The sequence below is a fragment of the Pezoporus wallicus genome, unplaced genomic scaffold, assembly GCF_028554395.1.
Source record: "Pezoporus wallicus isolate ANWC-B61680 ecotype Strahan unplaced genomic scaffold, APGP_CSIRO_Pwel_v1 contig_10769, whole genome shotgun sequence".
NCBI classification, from domain to species: Eukaryota; Metazoa; Chordata; class Aves; order Psittaciformes; family Psittacidae; genus Pezoporus; species Pezoporus wallicus.
The window spans coordinates 1,661,558-1,682,308 of NW_026635715.1; the positions used below are offsets into that span (position 1 = coordinate 1,661,558).

The window sequence follows — 20,751 nt, forward strand, 5'->3', positions numbered from 1 at the left end:
AGGCGCTGGCACAGGGTGCCCAGAGAAGCTGTGGCTGCCCCATCCCTGGCAGTGTTCAAGGCCAGGTTGGACACAGGGGCTTGGAGCAAGCTGCTCCAGTGGAAGGTGTCCCTGCCCGTGGCAGGGGTTGGAGCTGGAGGAGCTTTAAGGTCCCTTCCAATGGTGACTGTTCTATGACCTGATACAGGACACTGTATCATTTGGAAATAAAATTAAACCAAGAAACCGAAGGCACCAGAAGCCTCCCCCTTGCCCCCTGACCAAGCAGAACAGGGTCATTTGCTGGATTCACCATGCACCCTGTTGTTTGCACTGGTGCCAGGTGAGGTTAGGATGGGTGTAAACCACTTGAGGACATTCTGCACTTCACTGCTAGTGCAGGTTACTCCTAGCAACCCCCAGGAGCTCGGTATGGCAGGGCAGGGAGGGCAGAGTTCTCCATCCCATACACTGTGTGGAGGCATACGCAGGGTTTGCTGGGGGCAGTGGTTGATGGCAGCCCCACGAGGAAGAGGAGGAGGAAAAGGACTGCTTGGTGTTCCTGGCCCTTCTCTGCAGCACCAGGTGACCTCTGTGTCCTAAACATGGCCTTGCTGTGACCATGAGCTGGCTCAGCTCAGCTCCTACTCCTTGGCACATCCCAAGGCAGGAATGCCCACGTAGCTGGAGGCTGGGAGTCCCAGTGGCTACTGGGGCCTGGCCAGCGTGTCAGCCCACATGAAGTTTGTCAGGTAACACCAGGGCTGGTTTGGAGGTGCCCAAAGGAACCAGTGCTCAGGTTTCCTCCGACCTGGCAGCCAGGTTCATGTCCAGGAGAGCACAGGGTTAGAGCTGGAGTCAGACCTGTGCAGCAAAGCAGGATCATCCACCCCCAGTGGTTCGTTCACATTAAGGCCAAAATGAGCTGCCACTGATGGGACCTTACACACACCTTGTACACACCTTGAACACACCTTATACACACACCTTGTACACACCTTGTACACACTACACACACCTTACACACACTTTATACACACCTTACACACACCTCCCCATAGCAGCCATGCCATCCGCTTGGGCTGCGCTCTGGTTGGCAGTGAAGCACTTAACAGAGCCCTCAGCTCACTGCCCCATCCCTGCAGTGTCTCCTGCCTCCTGGCTGGCTCACTACTGTCACCTCACAGCCCAGTGATCTTCTCCAGGCCTCTGGAAAGCTGCACCCAGCTCCATTGACTACCCCTGAGCTGTCGGCAGCAAACTGAGTCTTTGTGCCAAGGAGTGAGTCCCTGCTCCCAGTCACTGCTTGTAAACCCTCCTTAGAAAAGCTTTCACAATCTCTTTACATGCCCACAGTCATGCTGCCATCAGGGCTGTGCATCAGCCTGATGCCATCCTGGTGTCAGCCTGTCACTGCGCTCTGCTTCCTTGGCCAAGATTTTCTCCTTCACTTTAAAGACCCTTGCTTTAAAAGTGGGGGTTTGTGACATTCAGAGCCCCCACGTTGAATGCACAGCAAGGTTTCCAGCTTGGAGACACAAGACATCCTGATGTTCACTGTACATGTTTCAAAATGGAACTGTTGGAACAAGCCCGGAGGAGGCCACGAGGATGCTCAGGGGCTGGAGCACCTCCCGTATAAAGAGACAGTTGGGGCTGTTCAGCCTGGAGAAGAGAAGCTGTGTGGAGACCTCAGAGCAGGTTCCAGTATCTGAAGGGGGGCTACATGATGCTGGGGAGGGACTCTTCATTAGGGACTGTAGAGATAGGACAAGGGGTGATGGGTTAAAACTTAACCAGGGGAAGTTTAGATTGGCTATAAGGAAGAAGTTCTTTACTGTGAGGGTGGTGAGGCACTGGAATGGGTTGCCCAGGGAAGTTGTGAATGCTCCATCCCTGGCAGTGTTCAAGGCCAGGTTGGACAGAGCTTTGGGTGAGATGGTTTAGTGTGAGGTGTCCCTGCCCATGGCAGGGGGGTTGGAACTGGATGATCTTAAGGTCCTTTCCAACACAAACTATGCTATGATTCTATAAAACCTGGGAGGGTTTGGGTTTGTTTCCTTTTAGCAGGAGTTTAAAGGGAATACTGCTCCACCGAGCTGGGCCAGCTCACCTCCAGCCTTTAGCAGGACTTGGGAGAGATGAATGACCAAATTCAGAGGATTTGTGGACCAGAAACCTGGTTTTGTCATGGCAAGCATGAGAACATAAGAAGGAGCAGAGCCTGTGCTGCCACCTCCTTAACTCTGGCTGTGTGGGAGAGGAGCAGGACAGCAGATCCAGCTGAGATTAGCTGATACTCAGGGCCAGGATTCCAGTCCTTGAGGGCATCAGGGATGGAGCTGGTACCATCACTGCATTCACTGGTCCTTTAGGGACAGAGCAAATGGGATTTCTGCCTTGGGAGAGGGGATTTCCAGCACAGCACTGGCTCTGGGACTGTCAGACAGGTCTTGACTGATCCTTCCCCTAGGAATGCTTTCCATGCGTTCTACGTGGTCGCTGGCAGGTCACCACTCGCAGCAGAAAGAGGTGTAGGTGCCAGGTATTTTCAGGAAGGAAGGTATGGCTGAGAGCATGATCCTTCAGGAGCTCAGCCCAGCCACGTCCCACAGCTCGAGTGCTGAAGCAGGATCAGTACCTTTGGTTTTTATCCTGGCTTGGAGAGCTGGAGCCTCCGTCCAGGGGGCTGCGAACGCTCCAGGTTCTCCCATGTGACGCTGTATAAAGATGGAGGCTGCTCTTGTTTTCATTCTCGCCTGATTTAATTCTATTTGCTTTTTCTCTTTTTATTTCAGTTGTGATTCCAAAGAGCCCTTTACCTGCCTCCGAAGTAAACTCGGAGAAACCTAGCATGCACAGTAGCACAAAGACTGGTTTGGGGCATCAACAAGGGCAAAGGCGTCGCAAAACAGGGAAGAAGCGTGGTCGAACGACCAAAGCGCTAATCCATCACCCCATGCCTACACCCTCCAAGTCAGTGGAGCCTTTGAAATTCCCCAGAAAGAGAGGCCCCAAGCCTGGCAGTAAGGTAAAAGCTGATGCTGATGCAGGCGGGTGAAAAGCAGGTGCTGCAAGTTCTGCCATGGGATGGTGCATGCGTGTGTTTGTGCACGTTTGTCTCAGCCTCTGGCTGTATGACTGCAGCAAGTAGGAGACCAGAGGGGTATGTGGGCTGGGAGTATCCCTCAGAGTCTGGCCCCAGAGCTGTAGAGAATGTCTGTGTCCTAAAGATCATTTCCATCCAGAAACTCTGTCTTTGGAGCTGCATTAGCTGTGAAGGTAGCATGGCAGATGCTGTGATCACGACAGGATGGCCGAACGGTGGAATAAGCTCTTGGGTCCATCGTGTGTAGTTAGTCTGTAGCTGGTCTGAGTCAAGCAAAGGTGGCAGATCTCAGGCTTGTTATTTTGTCAGGATTGTGGTGTATAAAATGCACACCTACTGATTACTAGGCTCTTCAGACTCCCCGTCATCACCATCAGAAGTGTGTCATGTTCCACAGTGCCTTGTCTGTTGGATGCAGAGGAGAGAGTGTAGTGATCATGGGTAGTAAAGGAGAGCAGGGGTAAAAGGAGAAATATCTCCTCTTTTTCTGCAGAGGAAACCTAGGACATTGCTGAATCCAGCACCCACCTCTCCAACCACCAGTACCCCAGAACCAGACACAAGCACTGTGCCCCAGGACGCTGCTACAGTTCCCAGCTCTGCCATGCAGGCTCCCACAGGTAAGGGTCTTGAACCACATTCTCCACGTTAGGAGCTGCATTGGTCAGAAAGCGACACACTGAGGTGCTCCTGTTCCTTCCTAAACTTGGAACCAGCAGCCATTGGAATTCCTGAAAGGCTGGCCTGAGATGGAAGGGAGGAAAAGAGAGCCCAGGGGTTCATTTCTCTCTCTGTTTTGGAACTAACGAAGCTGTAGGAAGACTGGAAGTCCATCTCTCCAGTGCAGGGATCCCTTTTTCTGCATGCTCATGGTGACTCTGCAGCTCTCAAAGGGCTCTTTTCATGGCCCATCAGGCCCAGAGGCAGTTTGGTGTGCAGCATCTCTTGTGAGCCCAGGGTGTGAGCTCTCCCAGACCGTGCCAGGCATGGCTGCTGACCCTACAGCAGGATGCAGAACAAGTGCTGAGCAGCAGTGGCCGTGATCTGTTCAGCTTCAGGATGTCCAGGCAAACAGGGACAGGAGGGAGCAGGGGAGGAGCAGGAGTGGCAGTGCAGCGTGTATGCTCTGCTACAGCTGTGAGATGCACTGAAGATGAATCTGGGCAGGAAAGCCTAGTGCAAAGCTGCTGTGTGTATGGTTGGTCAAGCACTGGATAGGCTGAGCCCTCTGTTTCCACAGTGAGTGGCCAGTTTTCAGAGGACCCTAAAGAGCAGGGGCTGCACTCCTTCATCTCCTTTGTCATCACAGCCGCCTTCCCTGGCTGGCACAGGAGCCCCTTTGCAACCTGTCTTTGGGAGCCTGGCTGCAGGGGAGAGTGTAGGAGGGACAGGGACAGTGTGGAAGAAGAGTGAGAGGCAGGAAGACTTTGGATTGCCCTCTGTAAGTGGCTCCGCTGTTAAGATGCAGACAAGCAGTTACGGTGGATTCCCCTTTGCGAGCGATTTGACAGTCTTAAGATCTCAGCATCTCTCATGTTGGATTTTAGGCATCTGTTTCTTGCTTTCTTGAGTGGGTTAATGGCAAACACGTTTCTCATCTTGGCAGTTTGCATTTACTTGAACAAGAACGGCAGCACTGGGCCCCACCTAGACAAGAAGAAAGTTCAGCAGCTGCCGGACCATTTTGGACCTGCTCGAGCTTCTGTTGTCCTGCAGCAAGCAGTACAGGCCTGCATTGATTGTGCTTATCATCAGAAAACAGTCTTCTCCTTCTTAAAGCAAGGCCACGGTGGAGAGGTCATCTCAGGTGAGAACTGGCCTGCAGCACTTTGCCTTCGGAGATGTCATTGCAAGAATTCACTCGTTGGAAGATGCCTCTCCTGAAGCCTGGTGCAGTCATGGGCCAGGGGCAGACAGAAGAGCTCTGTCTTCTCTTTCTTGCCAAACACCTGTGCCAGTGAAGCAGCAGCTGGTGGCTGACCCAGAGCAGTTTAGTGTGGCCTCTGGGCGCAAGTGCTGGAGAAGGCAGTGTGTGGCCCTGCCATCGGCCTGGGCAGCGTTAACACTTCACCCTCCATCCCCCAAGCCCTGCCCGAGCCCCGGGAGGAGGCAGAACGGGTGGGAATGTCAGCACGGACGTGGAGACAGGCAATGCCCAGGGTGTCATCCTGTTTTAAGCCCTGGATACAGGGCGTGCAGGCCCTGGAACGCAACTTCCCAGCGCTGCAGCCCCATCCCTGCTGCTGGGTGCAGCAGACTGGTTTTAGCCTGTCCCAGCGCTCAGCCCCGGGAAGGCAGTGGCTTTTGTTTGCTCTAGTCTAGACCAGCGATGCTGAGATACAGAAGCTGGCTGTGCAGCCCTGGGCGTAGCCTCCTGCCTTTGCTGGGGGTTTACGTGTTGGGCTCTGTTTGTTTCTGTCTCCAGCTGTGTTTGATCGGGAACAGCACACTCTGAACCTGCCAGCAGTAAACAGTATCACCTACGTCCTCCGCTTCCTGGAGAAGCTCTGCCACAATCTTCGCAGTGACAACCTCTTTGGGAACCAGCCTTTCACTCAGAACAGCCACATGCAGCGCTCACACGAGTACGACCACGACAGGTATCTACCAGGTAGGAGCTGGGGGGGGTTGGCGTTGTAGGGACCCTCAGGTGCCCCGCGTCTTAACGCAGAGTTGATGTCAGGAGGCAGGCTGAGCGTCAGAGCCCTCCCTGCAGGGTTCATTGCATCACACTCGGTGTCAAGCACACAGCCCCAGGGCTCTTTTTTCAGGCAGGGTTCAAGTTGCCATGTTTTCTGCCCGTCGGTCTGATTTCCATCTCTGCCTGTAGGTTTCCGCTCATCCGTGCTGTCTCCTTGTCTCCCCTCCTCTCCTTGTTCCCCCAGCCCTTCCTGCTTCCTGTAATCTGATTAGAGTGACTTCACCCAGTTAGGAATTAAGGTGAAGGACTGTGTGTGAGAAGTCGAAGAGCGATAACATGCAGCAGGTAAACTGTAATTAGGAATGGAATTAAAAGCCAGCAGAGCACTTTCCATGCTGGCTGTGAATCCCCTGCCAGCAAACAGCACATCCAGCCCTTGGTGGGAGCATGGCCCGTTCCGGGATGAGGCACGCTCAGCAATCAGAGGCATAGGTGGCTTTGTTTTCCGTGGTATGGAAAGGAACCACCTTTCACCATGGTGAAGCAACACACCCTGGCAAGATATTTCATGCCACAACACAAATCATAAGGCTGCAGAATTGCTCTTAAGCAAATGCAGTGGAAAATAAGACCAGTGGTTTTTCCCCACAGTGCTGTGTAGTGGCAGCAGCCCCTGGGGTGGAAGCTGCCTCCCCAGACTGGCCATGGGGCTTTGGAGGAGCTGCTCCTATAGGAATGCTGGTAGTGGAGAGAATAAAAGCTATCTGCACCCTCTTTAGTAGTTGACAGGTATCTTGTTCTCATCTCCTCGCTTCCTCCCCTGTCTTTCTGCCCCCAAGTCAGCAAATTGTTTTTTGTGCTGTTTGAGGACTTTCCAAAGTTAATGCTTTGGATAATTAAGGCTCTGGTGAGAAAAGCATAAAAGGATACACACTGATAGAGAACTGTTTAAGGAGAAGCTGCTAAGGGTGAAGCGTAGGGGCCACAGCCTAGTGCTTCATTGCAGCTCACAAAGCATCCAGGCTCAGGGTGGGGGATTAGCAAGAGTCTAAAGAGGACCTTGGAGTGACTGTCCTCTGCTTCCTCCATGGCTGCAGGCTGGAGCAGCAGTGCCAGGAGCAGGGAGCTGTGCTGTGCTATAGGAAGAGGAGCTATAGGAAGAGGGTTGGTTGCTGTGGCAAGTACAGGAGCAGCATGTCTGGTTCCTGGGTCAAGAGGTTACCAGGGAACCCTCAGAAGAAATCCGTGTGTTCCAGTGGGGAATTATCCTGTGGTCATGAGACAGAGCAAAACCAGAATGGGAGGAATAGGACTGGATCTGGGCATGGTAGCAGGCTTGGATGGGCAAGGTCCTGTCGCTCACACACATGGCTTCGAGCCCCCCTGAGATGTCAGTGATGTCTGTGCTGGGCTGCCTGGCAGGGTGGGAAGGTTTAAAGAGCAAAGTCAGAATCCAGGGCAGCTCAGAGCACCAGATATGACATGATACTGAGACCATCCCTTCCTGAACTTGCCCTTAGAGTGTCTGCAGGGGTTAAAGGAAGATTAACCACAGTCCAGGGAAGCGGTAACACCTAGTGCTGTAGCTCATACTGATGTCTCAGGGATTGCTGGGCATCTGAACATTAGCACCTTTCTCAGGCACCTGAAGAAGGTGATAAACGTTGTTATCTACACATTCCTGCGGCTTCTGATGGGGGGTTATGGCTAGTGATGGAAGAATGAGGATGTGGTTGTACATCAGCTTGTATCACACCAAGTGTTGATTGGTCTCACCCTCAGCTCTGTGTGTCCTGCCTTGTTCCCTCTGCGGTGGAGATGCTCGTGTGCCTGAGTGGGGCTGGTTCTTCCAGCAGTCACTGCTTAGGACTGGGAGCTCAGTTCCCAGAACAAACTGGCTTTACAGGAGCACCACTGTGGGTCTGTGGAGAACTCATGGGTGTGCTTGGGGTAGAAGAAGGAAGGTCTGCAGCAGCCCTTAGGTCAGCTGCATCTTGGGATTCTGTCCTGCTACATAAGGCATAACCATGGAAGTAAGGAGAATAGATCAAGTTGTACATCAGGAAACAGTAGGTTTGCAAGGAAGTGGGAAGTTGATTGCTGTGAAGGGGAAGAGGGATGGGCTGTGAGATGATGTGAGCAGGTATATCTGATCTGGAGCCATCGGAAAACCTGGAGGACTGGAGAGACCTGGACCTCTGAGCCTAGGGTCCCGTTACTACAGGCACCACAAAGTGCAATGGTGCTTTAATGAGCTCTGGAGTGGGGGATTTTGCTTTTCCAGTGGGGTGGAAAATTTTGCTGAATTTTTAAGGAGCTATGTTGTAGTTTCCAGCCCAGGTTTACTCTGGGCAATGTGGTATCTGTGTCTCCGTGTCTTTAGCTTGACTTGGTTCTTCTTCTTGTTGTAGTAGTTAGGGAGCAGTTGTATCCTTCCAAGGAGCTCACCTTTTGGCTGCCCTGGGAAGAAGGGCTCTGCTCTCCTCATCTAGTGTTGGTTTGAGTTCAGTGCAGTGCCCAGAGTGGCACTCAGCACGCTGGGGAGGAGCTGCTGTGGACCTGGTGCCACAGCCCTGGCACCTCCATGTTCACAAGAAATGTCCCTGGAAGCCCCTTTTCATTGGTGTGTCCTTGTAGCAGGTGATGATCAAGCCCTCCTGGTCCATACCGTCCCTTATTGCCAACTGCAGGTTCCCAGCTCATGGGACAGTGCTTTAGGTACACATCTGTTTTTTGCTCTGGATTTACCTCCTATCTGCAGCTCCAGACAATATAGGTTTTTTCTGCATCATTTCAAATGCTGTTTCATCTGGCCTGGTGTGGGGAGGCATCAGCAGCTTCCATCAGTGAATCCCTAAGATTTGTGCCAAAGTGATTGATGAAAATGTTAAAACTGAGCTCCAGAATGATCATCAGGAAGATTCATTGCCAAGTGCTCTGCAGCCTCGTGTTCTCACTCAGTGCTCTACTGCCTGCTCCTCCCCTCACATCAAGTGTTGGTGCATGAACAAGGCTTCTGGTAGTGCTCATGCTCTCGGTCTCAGCTGGTGGTTCTCCATATCAGATGCTTTGGTGAGTTCCAGGTGAATGAGATTGATCATTCTACCTTTGTGTGATAGATCCCTTGTGTTCCCTTGATAAGGAAGCTGTTGGGTCAGGCTCCTCCGATGTGTGCGCCACATGTAATTGCAGTATTTTCCTTACCCCGTCATTCAGCACCTCTCACAAGCCTGGCTGCAGCACTGCTGAGGTCAGATGGGAACAGTTTGTCACCAAAATCATTTCTTCACCTTCTGTTTCAAGTGCTCACACCGTGGTTCCCATCACTCCAGCAGCAGCACCCTGAGTTCTGTTACAGTCTGCTGCAGCAGACTTGGGATTTCATGCGCATCTTCTTTCTTAGGTTACGTTTTGGCTTCGGCTGCACCCTCACGTCCCCACTTTGAAAGCATTCGGTTATGTGACTTCCACGTCTTAGGCAAGGGTGTATATTTTTGTTCCTGTCCTGTTTCTTGTATCACTGCCCCTGTGTTCAGCGTGGCTGTGACTGGAAGTGAAGGGGGGGATTTGCTTTACTGGTTTGCTTTACTGGTGGGTGTCACCAGGCACTGACACTTGAGCTGGTTGTGTAGACACGCTCGTCACTCAGGGAGCAGGTACCAGAGCAGCCAGGGCAAGTCACAGCATCCTAAAGGAGCCTGGACTTTGCCTTGATGCGATGAGGTGAGCAGACGCTCACTGTCTGTGAAGGTGTCCATCCTGATGCCTGGCGATGGCCAGCAGCACAAACCCAGGCATGGCCAGCAGCACAAACCCAGGCATGGGCAGCGCCTCCCAAGGCAGGTGAGGTGAAACAAAACCTCAAAGCTGCCTCATCTTTTCCAAGCAAGGACCCTTATTTCTCAGTCTTTACCTTTCTGCAGTTTCCTCTCACTCATTCCCACACACTTATTACTTCTGTAGCTGAAAACATGGGCCTGCCTCTTCCTCTGCCCTGGGTCAAAAGACAGGATGAATTAAAATGTTCCCTTTGTCCCTGTGCTCGCCATGCTGTGGGGTGTGCAGCTCCTCTGAGCAGCTCCTTTTCATCTCCAGGAAATGATCTGCTTGGTCTCAGCATCCTTCCCAAAGTGAACATTTATCTAGTCAGATTTGGGGTCCTTTTCTCCCAGGTTATTTCCTCACTGATGATTACACATGCATGGTGTTTATGGCATCTTTTGAACTGAAGGTAGTTGCATTTTTTCCCATCAGCACTGCTGAGGCAGCTGTGTGTGTGTCTCCATTTCTTTATTTTCTTGTCCTTTAAAATCGGAGGCCCCAGCTACAGACCTGCTTTGGGTTACCCTGCCATTAATTTACACTGAGCTGCAGCCTTGTGTCTTTACATGACTTCTAAAAAGAACCCAAACCAAAACCTGATCAAGCCTTTAGAAGGCATCCTCTTCTGCTGCGGTTCAGTGACTGCCTGGTGAAGGAGGTTGTGCAGTTTTAGTTAGAGGTATCCAGAGAGCATTTGTTTCTCATCTCAGCCTGAGCACCAAATGTTTCTACAAGGACTGGTCCTGAGGACAGTATTTGTCTTTCTGATAATTTCACAGACTGGTTTGGGTCGAAAGGACCTTAAAGCTCCTCCAGCTCCAACCCCTGCCACGGGCAGGGACCCCTTCCACTGGAGCAGCTTGCTCCAAGCCCCTGTGTCCAACCTGGCCTTGAACACTGCCAGGGATGGGGCAGCCACAGCTTCTCTGGGCACCCTGTGCCAGCGCCTCAGCACCCTCACAGGGAAGAGCTTCTGCCTAAGAGCTCATCTCAGTCTCCCCTCGGGCAGGTTAAAGCCATTCCCCTTGGCCTGTCCCTACAGGCCCTTGTCCAAAGCCCCTCTCCAGACTTCTTGTTAGCCCCTTTAGGTACTGTTGCACAGTACAGTTTAGGTATAATAGTGCGGTGATTTATTGATGATACTGATGATATTGATGATATTGGAGTCCTAACGCCTCACTATAAGCAGGTTAATCTTTCATTTCCCCAAAGGATTCAGGTATTTTTCCCTACCTCTGTACTTGTCTTTAGCCAACTGAATTGTGACCGTGCTGCTTCCCACCCCCTGTACCTTCGTTCTGTGTTGGCGTGATGCATCCCGTTGGTGTCAGACCCAGTCGTTCCCCACCATGTTTCTATCACCCCTTCAGCACTGTTCCTGCCCTGCCCCACCAGCTGGGGCTGCTCCAGGCTCCTGGCATTCATCCACCTGGAACACTGCAGGCTTCCACATGTGGCCCGTGCTTAGGGCAGCTGGAAGGGGAGAGCCAGCAGCACTGGGGGCCCATGCGGGCAGGCAGTGGCTGGAGGTAACCTCTTTTCATTGCTTCCCAGCTGACCATGCCTCGTGCAGGCAGGTCATGGACTGCCACCCCCTGTACCCCTTCCCTTGCTGCCGTTCCCATCGTGTTGGTGCTCCCATTCTCTGTGTTCATCCACCCATTGACACTTTGTGCAGCCTTCAGCCCTCTACAGAGAGGCATCTCACAGCCCAGCCGAGGGTCCTGTGCCGTGCTGCATGCAGAGAGCCCCAGTGTTGGGAAGCACTTGGAGAGGAGCAGCAGTGGCAGCTCTCAAGGGGTCCCTTTGGGGAAGGATGGAAACTTGGAGTCCGGTTTAATCAAGCACTGAAGTGTTCACAAACAGCTGAGAGGGGAAGAGTGGGGAGGAGCAGGAATTGCGCCGGAGGAGCCGAGGGGTAGGATGAGGAGAAACGGAATGGAGTCGATCAGAGGTGTTATTTGGGGTGAAATATGGCAGGATGTGGCTAAGATTCTTCGCTAGGTTTCTCACCACCCTTTGGTCAGACTTAAAGCAAAGTATAAAGTGTTAAGCACTGACAGATGTGCTGGATCGCAGCTGGAACAGGCTGCGGCCACGCTGGTGATCCTGAGTGGCTCTGGCAGGACTGGGTTTCCCAGCAAGTCTCCACTCCTAAATAGGGCTTGTTCTCTTTTCCTAGACAGAAGCAGTTCCTTAGACGGCACTCTGCAGGGACCAGGCCGGGGTACAAAGCGCTATTCCCAAGACCCCCCTCCATACAGTGCTCCTCTCTCCCCCAAGTTACCAAAGAATGACCGTCACCCTTTGGAAGGTGAGCACAGCGTCTCTTCCCAAAGCTGGCTGTTTGTAGTGGCTTGTCATGGGTGCAGCAGGACGAGAGCTGCTGTGCAAAGCGAGCCCTGGGTTTAGGTCTGCTTTGCTTGGTCGCTGGCGTGGGTCAGTGCTTGGTGTTTCAGGTAGGAATGAAGCCATGCTCGCCCAAGGCAGGTTGCCCAGGCAGTTGTGTGAGGCATGTGGAATGCAGGGAGGATTCCTTCTAACCCTCATCGTCATCACCTAATACCACATAATCTGGGATTTAATTTACCCTTATTTTAGCTTCCATTGCTGGGTATTAACAGCCATAAACCTGCCCAGTTGCTTCAGTCGATCTTCCCCCCAGTTTTTCCACGCTGGTTTACTGCAGTGTATTGTACAGATGCTGATGGGCAGCTGCAGGGCCAGGAACCCGCTGCCCTTTCCCAGGATCCCATCTTGCTCCTCACAGTCCTTCCTAAGCAGCAGGGAGGGTCTCACGAGCGTGTTCCCCACCAGCTGAACCAGGTCACATCACATCCCACAGTGCTGCTGCTTCCTGCCGTGTCCATCAGGGAATGCTGGTGCAGATGTGCTGCAGAAGCAGTTGCAGAGATGTCCCCTGCGGTGTGTGGTCCATAGGTGTCCCTTGCATGTGGAGGTGGGAGATCCAGGGGGTTCAGGTAGCTGGAGGACCTGAGCCTGAGCAGGAGTCTTCAATAGCTGCCGCCTTCCCTTTTGGTTTGAAGTGCAGACATTGTTATGGAGATTTAACCTTACTGAAGCCTTTTAATAGATTGATGGTGAAATCTGCCAAGGTTTTACTCTCAATCCTTTGTAATGCACCCCTTAAGACCTGCTGGAGACTCTTGGCTGGGCTCACAGGTCACTGGCTTTGTGCTCTGTTGCTGTGCCTTCAGATCACCATGTCCCTGGTTCTTGCTGGGCTTGGGTGCTGAACCCAGATTTGCACATGCATGGCCTTTTTAGTCTCCGTCCATCACTGTGCCCTCTGCTCTGCAGCATTACTGACCCCTTCCCTCAGTGCAGCTGATCTGGACTTGCCCCCTACGATGGACAGTTTCTAGTGGCCTTAGTATTTACATGGAATAAAATGGTTATGTAGGTGGAGTGAAGAACATGGTGACGTGTGGGACCAGCTCATCTATTCCAGCACAGTCAGAAACTGTTCCCTGAGGCTCAGTCTGTTTCTCACCACTAGATACATGCCCTTAGTGGTCCTCTTGACATGCTCTTCCAGTGCATCAACCACTGCACTTAGGTTAACTGTTAGTAAAGCCTTTCCACTCCTCTACCAGAAGGTGGGACTTGCAGTGCTCAGCCCGCTCTTGAAGCACAGCGATGTGCTCTGAAGATTAAGGTGCCTTGGTTAGATAGCAAGTATTGTACATTCTGTTGTCAGTGAAGAGGGAAGGCTTCTGTAATGAGTAATTCCAAGGAGCTTAATGTTAGGTTGTCTGCAAGGTGGATTCTTAGACTACTTCAAAGTCTATGTGATTCTCTCTTGGCCTTTGAATGGGTCATGTCATCAGGGTGCCCAGAGTACTGCATCCTAGAATCATAGAATGGTTAGGGTTGGAAAGGACCTTAACATCATCCAGTTCCAACCCCCCTGCCATGGGAAGGGACACCTCACACTAAACCAGGGCACCCAAGGCCTCGTCCAACCTGGTCGTGAACACTGCCAGGGATGGAGCATTCACAACCTCCCTGGGCAACCCATTCCAGTGCCTCACCACCCTAACAGGAAACAATTTCTTCTTTATGTCCAATCTAAACTTCCCCTGTTTAAGTTTGAACCCGTTACCCCTTGTCCTGTCACTACAGTCCCTAATGAAGAGTCCCTCCCCAGCATCCTATAGCCCCCCTTCAGATACTGGAAGTATCTTCTATAACAGTAGAGACCAGTGGGTGGAAAGCATGCCTTCACGTGAGGGTGGTGATCCTGTTGGGTGGATGTTGAAGTACAAGCAGGAACATCTGCATTTCAGAGGATGCATTGTAAGAATACGAGCCTGAAATACTCTGCTACTGAGTAGTTCTTGGGCAAGGAGGTTCCTCTTCTCACAGTGAGAACTCCCCAGCACAGCTCATTCTGCCTTCAGCAGCGTGACAGGACCTGAACAGCTTTCAGTCTGCCAAGCTGAAGGCAGTGAGCAGCAGTAGGAAGCTGCATTCAGCACGCCTTTGGCAAGCAGTCAGGAGGCTGAGGAGGGATTTTCCTCCTTACATTGTTCTTCCTCTCCCATCCGGGGGCACTGGTGGAGCTTTTTGCTGGAAAGCTGCAGTTCCAGCGGGGACGTGTTTTCCAAAGGCTGCCATTCCTTGGGAGCAGTGGGAGTTTAGGAGCTGTGCAGATCAGATTGGTGCTTGTGGCCACGCTCCATGCTTTCACAGCAAAACCACACTCTTGAATCTCTAGCACTGTTTAATTGCACTTTAATGAGCTGCTCCCTGCCTCTCCCCACTCCTGGTGGCGTCTCCTCCAGTGCTCTAAATGCAAGCTTTTACTTAAAACTAGCAGTTTGTGTAAGCAAATCTGCCTCAGGATAACCCAGGTCCTCATTGCTCCAAAGCTGGGCATGGAGGGAGGAGGGTTCTGCACAGGGGTCTGTGCCTGGGTGCATCCTGTACCCTGCACGTTGTCTTCTGCTACAGATGGGTCACAGGGCAAAGAATCATTCCTCTCTCGCCTTCTTTCCCTCTCCCCTTTCTGGAGGTGTTGGTTCTGAGCTGTTCTCTGCGTGTCTGTGGTTTTAAGATGATCCAGAGTCTCTCTTGTTGATCCTACCAAGAAGCCTCCAGTTCTGCTGCAGTACTTGCAGCCCAGCCAAACACAAGGCCAGCAATAGGTGACCTGGGCATGAATGTGCAGCTTCCCTTCTCCCCCTCAAAGCAGTGCTCCCCAGTGGGATGGGCTCCTGCTCTTCTTCAGACATAGGATCACAGCCACGTGTGAGAACAGGATCACATACTTGATGAATGCATCACGGGGCATTCACAGCAGGATGGCAACAGTGTGTTAATTGCTAAGTTAAATATTTCCTGAGGGTGGATTTTGGATCCTTAGCATTGCAATGACAGGAACCCGTGCACGTGGTGTCCCAGCAGCCCAAGCTGCAGTCTTGAGCCCAGAAATTCCTTCTGCTTGCACAGGTCATAGATCCCAGCCTGGTTTGGGTTGGAAGGGACCTTGAAGCTCCTCCAGCTCCAATCCCTGCCACAGGCAGGGACCCCTTCCACTGGAGCAGCTTGCTCCAAGCCCCTGTGTCCAACCTGGCCTTGAACACTGCCAGGGATGGGGCAGCCACAGCTTCTCTGGGCACCCTGTGCCAGCGCCTCAGCACCCTCACAGGGAGGAATTCCAGGTTTCCTGCAGCCCCTTCAGGCACTGGAGCTGCTCTCAGGTCTCCCCTTCAGGAGCCTTCTCTTCTCCAGGCTGACCCAGCCCAGCTCTCTCAGCCTGGCTCCAGAGCAGAGCTGCTCCAGCCCTTGCAGCATCTCCATCCAACAGCTCCACGTCCCTCTTGTGCTGCCCCAGAGCTGCAGCTGGTTCTCCCCAGAGCACAGCAGAGGGGCAGGATCCCCTCCCTGAGCTGCTGCTCACGCTCTAGGGGTGCACCCAGCACACGCGGGGGGCTCTGAGCTGCAAGTGCCCAGTGAGCTTTGGGGTTCTCATGAGCAGTTTCAGGCACACATTTGCCTGACCACATCTGGGTGAGCATCATGGAGCTCCCTGGAGGCTGTAGCTGTTGTCACCCCTCATTGGGTGCTGTTTCCTTGAGGATGGAGGTGGGCAGCACAGACCTGGTTGCATGCCCGCAGCACCGTGCTGTAATTGAGCATCCCCACCAATGCAGAGGGCCCCCACCTCTCATGTCTCTGCACTCTGCTGTGAGCCAGACCTGCTCCTTTTGCACAGGTATTTCATGGACGTGGTTTGGGTTTTAAGCAAAACTGCCCTGTTGGAGAGGAGACCAAACGTACCTGACATGAAGAGGCTCCCATGGAGAGGCATGGGTTGAAGTCACATCCACAGCGTTCACATGGGCCAGGGGATCTCCATCCTCCCCTGAGCCAGAGCAGCCAGCTCAGGGCTGGCTTTACATCCAGCCTTGTGCTGAAATGGGATGGTGGGGAAGGGGTGCAGGAGTGAAGGAAGGGTTCAGAGTTATTCAGGAATAGCCATAAGCCAGGAATCCTCCTTCCATGCACAGAGAGCAGATGAAAACACATCTGTCCTGGTGGGAAGCTGGTGCCGTGCAGGCCACTGGGAATAACAGTCTCACACCAGTGCTGGTTGTGTGTGAGGTGTTAAGGATGTGCTGCTCTGAGAGCATCCCAGAGACCTGGAAGCATAGAAAGGCAGAAATGCCTCGAGTGCAGAGCAGCAGAGCCCAGGAGAGGGAGGGCTGCAGTTACGTGGGTGAGAACCTCACATCTGCTTCCCTGAATTCCCAGTGCACTGGACAAGAGGGATCTCTCCCATTTTGTAGCCCCAGGAGAGGAAGCCAGGGGAGGCAGGGGCTGGCTGGCTCCAGCCAAACTCACCCCTGGGATCTCTGCTCAAGCACAGGCAGCGGGAGCTGAAACCAGAGGATCCCAGTCCTGTAGCTCGTAGAAGGCAGAGAAAATAACAGACCTCTGAGAGAGGCTGCCCCAGTGTGGGGCCCAGTGGCTGCAGCACTCAGCAGGGCAGCAGCAGCTTAGTGGGGAAGCTGGGGAAGATCTTAGGTTGGAAAACTTCCAGTACCTAAAGGGGACCTGCAAGAAACCTGGAGAGGGGCTTTGGACAAGGGCCTGTAGGGACAGGCCAAGGGGAATGGCTTTAACCTGCCAGAGGGGAGACTGAGATGAGCTCTTAGGCAGAAGCTCTTCCCTGTGAGGGTGCTGAGGCGCTGGCACAGGGTGCCCAGAGAAGCTGTGGCTGCCCCATCCCTGGCAGTGTTCAAGGCCAGGTTGGACACAGGGGCTTGGAGCAAGCTGCTCTAGTGGAAGGTGTCCCTGCCCGTGGCAGGGGTTGGAGCTGGAGGAGCTTTAAGGTCCCTTCCAGCACAACCCCTTCAATGATTTTGCACTGGTTCTATGATCTCAGCAGCTTCAGGCCTCCTGGGCTGCAGCATCACCTCCACACCTTCATCACCATCCCAGGTCAGCGCAGCTGCACTGTGCTTGCTCTCGCTTGCTGCTCCTGTGGTCTGGGAAGCCCCAGGGAAGAAGCCCAGGGCCTGGCTGGGATTGCTCAGGTTTCTTCTTCCTCGTCCCCTACCATGGGGTCTGCGTGGCAGCAGCTCAGGGCCATGAGCTGCATCTGGATCTCTGTGGGTACTGGGAGAGGAGCTCCAGCTCCCAGCCGGGTGCGCTGGCCCAGCCTTGCTGCAGGAGCCATGAACATGCTGCATGAACATGCCAGGTATTTCATTGCTCATAGTGAAGCACGCAGGTGTCTGAGGGTGACTCATGAGGCATCAGGTCCACCTGGACCGAGGCTTGGTTGTACCATAGTTAAATCTGCACCCTCATGGTCCTAGGATGGAGCCAGCGCAGGGTAACAGCAAAGGGAGATCTTCGCTGGCTCAGCTGATGCGTCACCCAGACAGCTCCATCCTAATGCTGCCACCGACAGATGAAAATGAGATGTGTTTCTGCATGGGGTGGTGAGGAAGCCAGGCCTGCACTGGGACCCCCAGCCAGGGAGAGCCCTCTGCCCCCTGCCCTGTCCCTCCTCTGTGTGTCCCAGCAAAGGGAGCTGTCAGTGACTTAGGGAATGAGCACGAGCCCAGCAGGAGGTCAGGGGCGGGTGAGCTGTGGTCACCAGCACCTTGCTTTTGGGGCCGGAGGCTTAGCATGGCGTGAGAGCATTGCCTGGCCGTGACTGAGCTGCTCGGAGGAGCCTCCTGCTCTGCATGAGACCCACTAAAGAGAGTCCCAACGGCCTGCACGCTAACACCGGTGACGTGCATTGCTTGCCCCCTGGGGGAGCATCCTCCCCTGCTCAGGGCTGTTGTGTGAGCCCTGTGCCACTGGCATCCAGAACACGCAGCCCTCCCCTGCAGTGCCCTGCAGGAGGCAGGACCCAGTACTGGCAGCAGTAAGGACCCAGGACTGCAACCCAGAGCTGGGAACATTACCAGAGCGATGCCCCCATTACCAGAGCGATGCCAGCAGAGCCGGTGCTGCGGTCTGGGTACCAACCACCCCCACTGCCAACGGGTTGGCCTGGCACTCGCCAGGCAAGCGCTGGGCTGCAGCCCGTGGGCAGAGCCTGGTTCAGTGCCTGTGCTTCCGAGGACGCCAGCAGCAGCCGGTGCCGTGCGAGCGGTAGCGTGGTGCGCGGCGAGCGGGTGCACTGACTGCAGCTTGGTGCGTTCCAGGTGAAACCTTTGTCCTGGGAGATGGGCTCCCAGGGCCCTTGGAGCCTCGCCTGGACCCCATGGACTCTGCCTTGAACTCTGTCAATGCATCCAGCCACAGCAGGAGCTCCAGAGACTATCGCCTGCCAGGATACAGGCACCTGCACCAACCCTCTAGCCTCAGCCAGGGCAGCTCCTCTGCCTTGCGTAGGCTTAGCTCTGGGGGTAAGAGAGTTAAGAAGCCAGCCCTGCGCTTGTAACTTGGGCAGGAAAGGGCTTTTCTAACTCCAGTTACACCTTTCTAACTCCAGCGAGTACCAGAGACCTCGGCACTGACACAGGTAGTCCGAGAGGGTTGGCAGGGGCTCTAGACCCAGGCAGGCGGGTGGGTGGCGATGCTGGCAGGGTCCTGCGTGGTGCGAGGTGGACGTGGAGGTCAGTGGAAGGCGCAGGCAGGAGCTGGACTGGCAGGCAGGGGGAAAGCAGTGAATTGGTGGCTGAGTCGAGGAGGACGGATTGGGAACGGGCAGGGAGAGCGGCCGGGTGAGGCTGGAGCTGCGGCGGATGCATGGTGCTTGTTTGTGCAGAGGGGATGGGGCAGGAGGGCTGTGCACCGTGGACAGGGGCAGGTGGTGGTGAAAGAAGTTGCTGTTTCTGTGCACAGCATCAGTAAAAGCCTCTAAAAAGCTCAGGGTGCTGCTGCCTCCATCCCTCAGCTGCCCCCCCCCCAGCCGTGCTTGCAGGCAGGGAGGCAAAACCATGGGATGTGCCCGTGCAGGCATGCAGGGAGCAGGACTTGTGTTAGCTTTGAGACAAGAGAACTCGCCATGTGGGCTCAGTCCATCAGCCAACGCAGGCATGAGAACATGAACCAGCTTTGCCGTGTTAGGTTTGCTTGGAGGAGGTGTTTGGAGCAGGGGAGCGAGGGGAGAAGTGACCCTTGGGGGGAGATGTGGGATTGGAGGATCGTTCCGTGGGGCAGCGGGAACCATCAGCAGCTGGGAAGGAGCAGTGGGAATGGCAGAAGCAAACCCAGCGGAAGGGAGGCAAAGGGAACCTGGGGTTTAGAGCAGGGAAAGGGGCTCAGGGTAAAAGATTGGCCCAAAAGTAAGGCCTAAGGAAGGAGAACAAGGCTCAGTGCTAGAGCTGCACCCAGGAGCCCCTGGGCTGTGCCCTGGGTGCTGTCTCTGCCGTGGCTTTGAGAGAGGAGCCCGAGCGGCAGCTGGGGGGTGAGGCACGGCTGGAGCGGTGCTGCAGGACCCCTGGGTGACGGCCGCTGTCTCCCCCCTTGCCAGGCTCAGAGAGGTACCTGGGAGGCAGGGACGTGGCCCGGCCCGGCGGCCGCGATCCCTCGTCCTGGACGGTGGAGGAGGTGATGCAGTTCATCCGGGAGGCGGATCCGCAGCTGGGACCCCACGCGGATCTCTTCCGGAAACATGTGAGTGCATCCATGTGTGTGTGTGTGTGTGTGCACACGTGTGTTACATACAGGATGGGGTGGATCGTCATGGAAGGGTGATCCAGGAGCCAGAGGAACGGCAGCGCTCTGTACTGGAGCGAGTGCCAAGGAAAGCATCCTCCCAAGTCCTGCTCCGGATCAGGGGCCGGATCCTCTTACCCAGCAGCTGCCAAGGGGAGCACATCTCAGCCCAGCTGGAGCTCCAGGGTGCGCATGGAGGGCTCGGCTCTTGGCTGGGTCGGAGCCCCAGTGCTGCCAACACAGCCCCTGTTCATCCTGGAGTCTTCACGTTCACCTCATGGCAAATTTCTCCTGGCAAGAAACACGTTCCGAGGGGGATTCATTGAGTGCGCTGCTGCCGAGCACCCCTGTTCCCTATAACAGGAGCCTCCCAAGGCTCTGGTGCATAAAACAGCTGCAGACGTGGAGTCTGTACAGTTCCAGCTGCATTTTGGCACCTCCGCATCCCGATTCCTCCTAACCCAGGCCCAAACCAGCCCCAGTTCCGCTGCTCCTGTTCAAGGGAGGCTTTCAGTGACCTCAAAGGAGGTTGCAGGGCTCTTAACTTCTGGCTCCAGCTACCGCACAACCCAGCTGCTCCATCCCCATCCCCAGTTTAGTCAGGAATCCACCATCCAGGGAACAGAGCATCCCAGGGAACAGCATCCCAGGGCATCAGGCAGGAGACCTGGGAGCACTGCGGAGCGTTGGGCCCCGTTCATCTCCATTCCCTGCAGTGTCTGTTTTCCAGCCCCGTCCCCTCTGCTTGAGGGACGATGCTGCTCAGCCTGGGCACTGCAGCAGGACTGGGAGGTGAAGCCTCTTCACACCTTCGGACCAGATGATGAATAGAACCATAGAACCCCAGCCTGGGCAGGGCTGGTGCTTACAGGGTTAACACAAGTGCTGCCGTTTCCCTTCCTTGCAGGAGATCGACGGGAAAGCCCTGCTCTTGCTGCGGAGTGACATGATGATGAAGTACATGGGGCTGAAGCTGGGCCCAGCCCTGAAGCTCACTTACCACATCGACAAGCTAAAGCAAGGCAAGTTCTGAGAGGATGCTTGGCAG

General features: G+C 54.3%; 1 protein-coding gene across 5 annotated transcripts in view; it reads left to right on the top strand.

Annotated features, from left to right (window-relative positions):
- SCMH1 (Scm polycomb group protein homolog 1) overlaps window positions 1–20,751 on the top strand; it is a 58,686-nt gene extending 37,935 nt beyond the window's left edge. Inside the window, exons 9-16 of one of the 5 annotated variants that reach the window (XM_057397892.1) lie at window positions 2,778–3,010; window positions 3,582–3,708; window positions 4,695–4,895; window positions 5,514–5,699; window positions 11,734–11,865; window positions 18,245–18,448; window positions 19,519–19,661; window positions 20,611–20,751. In XM_057397892.1, coding sequence (XP_057253875.1) covers window positions 2,778–3,010; window positions 3,582–3,708; window positions 4,695–4,895; window positions 5,514–5,699; window positions 11,734–11,865; window positions 18,245–18,448; window positions 19,519–19,661; window positions 20,611–20,736 — 1,352 coding nt within the window. In that variant the 3' untranslated portion in view covers window positions 20,737–20,751. The remainder of the gene's footprint in view (window positions 1–2,777; window positions 3,011–3,581; window positions 3,709–4,694; window positions 4,896–5,513; window positions 5,700–11,733; window positions 11,866–18,244; window positions 18,449–19,518; window positions 19,662–20,610) is intronic. The other 4 variants (XM_057397894.1, XM_057397893.1, XM_057397895.1 and 1 more) reach the window with 4 other exon arrangements.